At 42.9% G+C, this 3997-nt stretch overlaps 1 protein-coding gene across 1 annotated transcript; it reads right to left on the reverse strand.

The window, feature by feature from the left end:
- Nucleotides 1-2953: 2953 nt before the first annotated feature.
- Nucleotides 2954-3754, reverse strand: LOC146003822 (uncharacterized). Its single transcript, XM_083142245.1, has one exon. The coding sequence runs from the start codon at nt 3752-3754 to the stop codon at nt 2996-2998; it is 759 nt and encodes a 252-aa protein (XP_082998371.1). The 3' UTR covers nt 2954-2995.
- Between the last annotated feature and the right edge of the window lie 243 nt (nt 3755-3997).

Genomic DNA, 3997 nt, shown 5'->3' on the forward strand with positions numbered 1-3997 from the left:
GGTATCGAACCCAGAACCCCTTGGTTACAAAGGCGACGACCTTACCACTACAACGTTCCAAAGATATTATATAACTAAATCACTGATATTATCACACCATCTATGTATGTTAAGGCAGTTAGTTAACAATGACAAATTACACATAACTGCCAATTATTAACAGAGGCGTAGCCACAAAGTGGACTGGGGTGGGCTTCATTTTGGTAAGATAATCTTCCCCCCTCCAGCTAAACTATAATATTCTTCATGATATTTGAGTTTTTGTTTTAAGTTCACTTTATGCACAGGTAGGCTAATCGTAACTGGGCCTTCAGTTAAAGTGGGACGTGTCTCCGACGGGTATCGAACCCGGGAACCCCTTGGTTAGAAGGCGACAACGTTACCAATACACCTTCTGGGAGGCCTCACCATGGAAAAGAGGATACAATATTTACGTAAGAGCAAATAGAAGGAAGGAAGCAGAGAATGGGTAGAGAAAGTGAGCAGGAAGATAGGTAAAAGTAGAGAGAAAGAGATGAGAATGATGATTTGAACAGAAATAGTTATAGAAGACAAGAAAGGATGAAGGAAGGAGATATGGCTGGAAAGAATAAAAGAGAATGCGATTTGAGTGAGAATTTGGACAGAAAAGGTGATAGAAGCAAGAACGAAAGAAATAAAGAGAAAAATACATAGCTGGAAAGAATAAGAGAAATGTATGAAGAAGCGGGAAATAATTAAACAAGAAGAATATAACAGAAAAAGAGAGGGAAGAAAAGATTAAAGATGAAAGAGAGAGAAGAAAAGTTGAAATAAAAAATAAGGAAAGATGGAAACATTGAATAGGAAGATAAGATAGTAAGAAACAAAGGAACAAAGAAAGAAAATAAGAATCTAGAAGAAAGAAGGAGAAAGAATTCCATGACCACTGATGGAAGTGAAGACTATTCGTAAATGTTTCGTCCACCCCTGAACCTACTCAACAGGAAATTCTCTGACAAACCCACTATTAATTAACTGAAGACTAAAATTGGTAAACGCTGTAAGTGCCACAATAATTCAAACACAGTTTTCCACGTTAAACTGAGAAATGTGCCATGCTTTATAACGTGGTAAACGTGAAAAGTGGCTGGTAGCCCTCTAAGTAGTTCAAAGTGCGTGTAAGGAGGTCACTAGTGTGAACGTTCTTACGGGCTGATGTGCTGAACGATGCGATTTCCCAACACTTTCGCTTTTGGCACTTACAACGCTTACCACTTCTAGTCCTCAATTCATTATACTGAATAAAAGTGAAGGAAGGTGTGTGTTAAATTATTTTTGATTTCTATACGACATGCTGCATTGATCTTGACCATGAGTCAAACACAGGATTCGAACCAAGAACGCTAACCACTCCGCCACCCAGCAACCGTGTTATGAACCCGTGATATGATTACAAAACCATTTTGCCAACAACTAGTGGGCTACCCGAAGGACCACAATTATAAATAAAAGTATTTCATTCATATTTGCTCAGGCCCCATCCGATGGCGTAGTAGTAACGTCGTTGCCTTATAATCAAAGGGTTTTGGGTTCGATACCCGGTTGTTCGGATCCCACTTTAAACTATAGGTCCAGTCGCGATTTACCTATCCGTGCACAAAGTGAACTTAAAACTTTAATTCAATATTATCTCAGGTTCTCAGAGAGGATAAAAAGTTGGAAATAATCACTTACGTCAATGCTGAAATTGTCATTACAAGAACGAAGCATTTAAGAAGAGCTAAGTATCAAAGTAGAAAAAAGCACCGGTTAACATTTCTGCTATAAAGGTTAAGGCTGCAAGGGGAAGCGGGGGGGGGGGGGGGGGTTACAATCCAATAAGCCTTTAAAGTTACAAATATAGAATAGAGATCACTATTGGTACGATTACAGTCACCATAAGTGGCATTTTTCATGAGTATTCATATACCGGAAATCAAGTGTTTATATATTCACACTTTTCATGGATAAGGAATCATGAATGATCTGACAACTTCCAAAATTTTCGCGACACCTTCCTAAATTTTCGCGAATTTAATCATGTGCTAAATTTATCGTTATATCGCCCTAATACTGACCGTACCCAGATGCCACCTCGGCGGCTGAACGCGTTGAGGGGTCGACACGTGTTCGCGCTAGCTATTATTGCAGGTTAGAGTTCTGGAATGAGCACCCCTTCATCAATTTTATGTCATCACCATTCATCTTCATTGTCACGATTAGCCATAAGGTGGCTATAAAACAACGTAGAATAAGAAATTTAAAAAAATACAGATTGAGAATTCTGGACCAGCACTCCTGCTTTTCTCTTGTTTACATTTTTTTTTTCAGTTTCCTGTAATCTTAACAACAATATTCACGAACTTACATGCTGACGTGGCTAACGTAATTCACTACGAAACCTAAGGTTGGAAGTTCTTATAGTGGTCAAGGCATCGTGTGTGTTCTGTTTCGTCAATTCATCATTCATCTGTTTCGTCCCAATGGACCGAGAATGGTGGAAAATTGACGTAAAAGTAAGAAATATATAAATAACAAGATTTACACTTTACACATTTGTTATTTAAAAAAATGATTGCAAATGCACGAATTTTCGTCTAAATATTGAATACAAAATTGTGCTGAACCAAAAGTGACCTAATTATGTGACCTGGAGTCCCTATAACACTTGCATCTTCAAGTAGTGCACAAAATTTCATCATATTATCATAGGCGCATAACGACCAAATTGTCACTTACTATGTTTTAGCCCCGAACCCTTCAAATCATAAAAAATAGTTATTTCTTTGATTCCCGGGTCTGATGAGGTTAACAAAAGTGCAATTAACTTATAAATTGTAATACATTTACATTTTGGAGGGGACCAGTGCCCACTTGCCCCCGCCAATTTACGCCTATGTATATAATGTTTAAGAATAAAGCAAGAATATATATTATATCTTGGCTTACCTGGTATTTTCGTCCTTTTGGAGGTCGGTTTGAAGCCTCAGGTCCATCACTGGAGAAGTTCGTAGAGGGCGTTGATGTAGCTTTGGGCCATCTGGAGTGTCTCGTATTTTGACAACTGACGGTCGTTTCCCAATGATGGAAGGACTGATCGAAGACGGTCGAATGCCGTGTTGAGATTCTGCATCCGCCTCCTTTCCCTCGCGTTCGCTGCCAATCTTCTCTTCTTCATCACCACTGGACTCACGAGCTTTGTCGACCGTCTTTTCAAACTGGAAGGCAACTTCTGCGATTTCGCGTCGCAGGAGGGCTTGTGGTCCGGGAGCTCGAACCCGCACCTCTCGCACAGTTCGTCGTACATGTCCTCGTCGTCACCGAAAACGTCACTGTCGTTGGACAAGAGATCGTTGGGGATGGACTTCCGGTTGTCATTGTCGACGACACCGGCAACGTCCCTCTTGGGCTCCGGATGGACTTTGGACAGGTAGCGGTGGTAATGGGGCGGCAAGAGGGCGGTGTAGTGCTTGGACGGCTCGATGTCCGACATGGGACTCGGTGACCGGAAGCTGTCCGGACTGGGCGTGTGGCAACCGTCCGACAGGTTGTCCAGCGTCCGGTGGTGGCGGAGGGTGTCCGTTTTCGGGGTCGAACACAGCGACGACGGCGACGAGGGTGGGTACACTGGCGCCTGGTAGACGGTGGTCGGTTGCGAACCCGTGACCCCCGGTGCGTGCAGAGGTGGGGAGATCGAGTGAACACTGTCCGGGGAATCGCCGCACAAGTAGATGTACCTGAACATTTCAGCCATCGGTGTCAGCAAGCTTCGAAGACCATATCACAACCTCAACAATGGGCTTCCGCTCTTCACACCTGTTGCGAGGTTCTTCCGACAATGCAGCGACAGCACAACTTTCTTCCTCGGGATCCCCCTACCGACTAACCACGTCAAACTCTTCCGACCTGTTCATCAACATCCCCCACCACCTGACTTTTCATATATACCGGCGCCCTTGGCCAACAGCAACTTAAGGAGTTCCGACCAGCGCGTGCC

This window comes from Lepisma saccharinum, chromosome 20, assembly GCF_977018435.1.
Source record: "Lepisma saccharinum chromosome 20, izLepSacc3.1, whole genome shotgun sequence".
Classification (NCBI taxonomy): Eukaryota; Metazoa; Arthropoda; class Insecta; order Zygentoma; family Lepismatidae; genus Lepisma; species Lepisma saccharinum.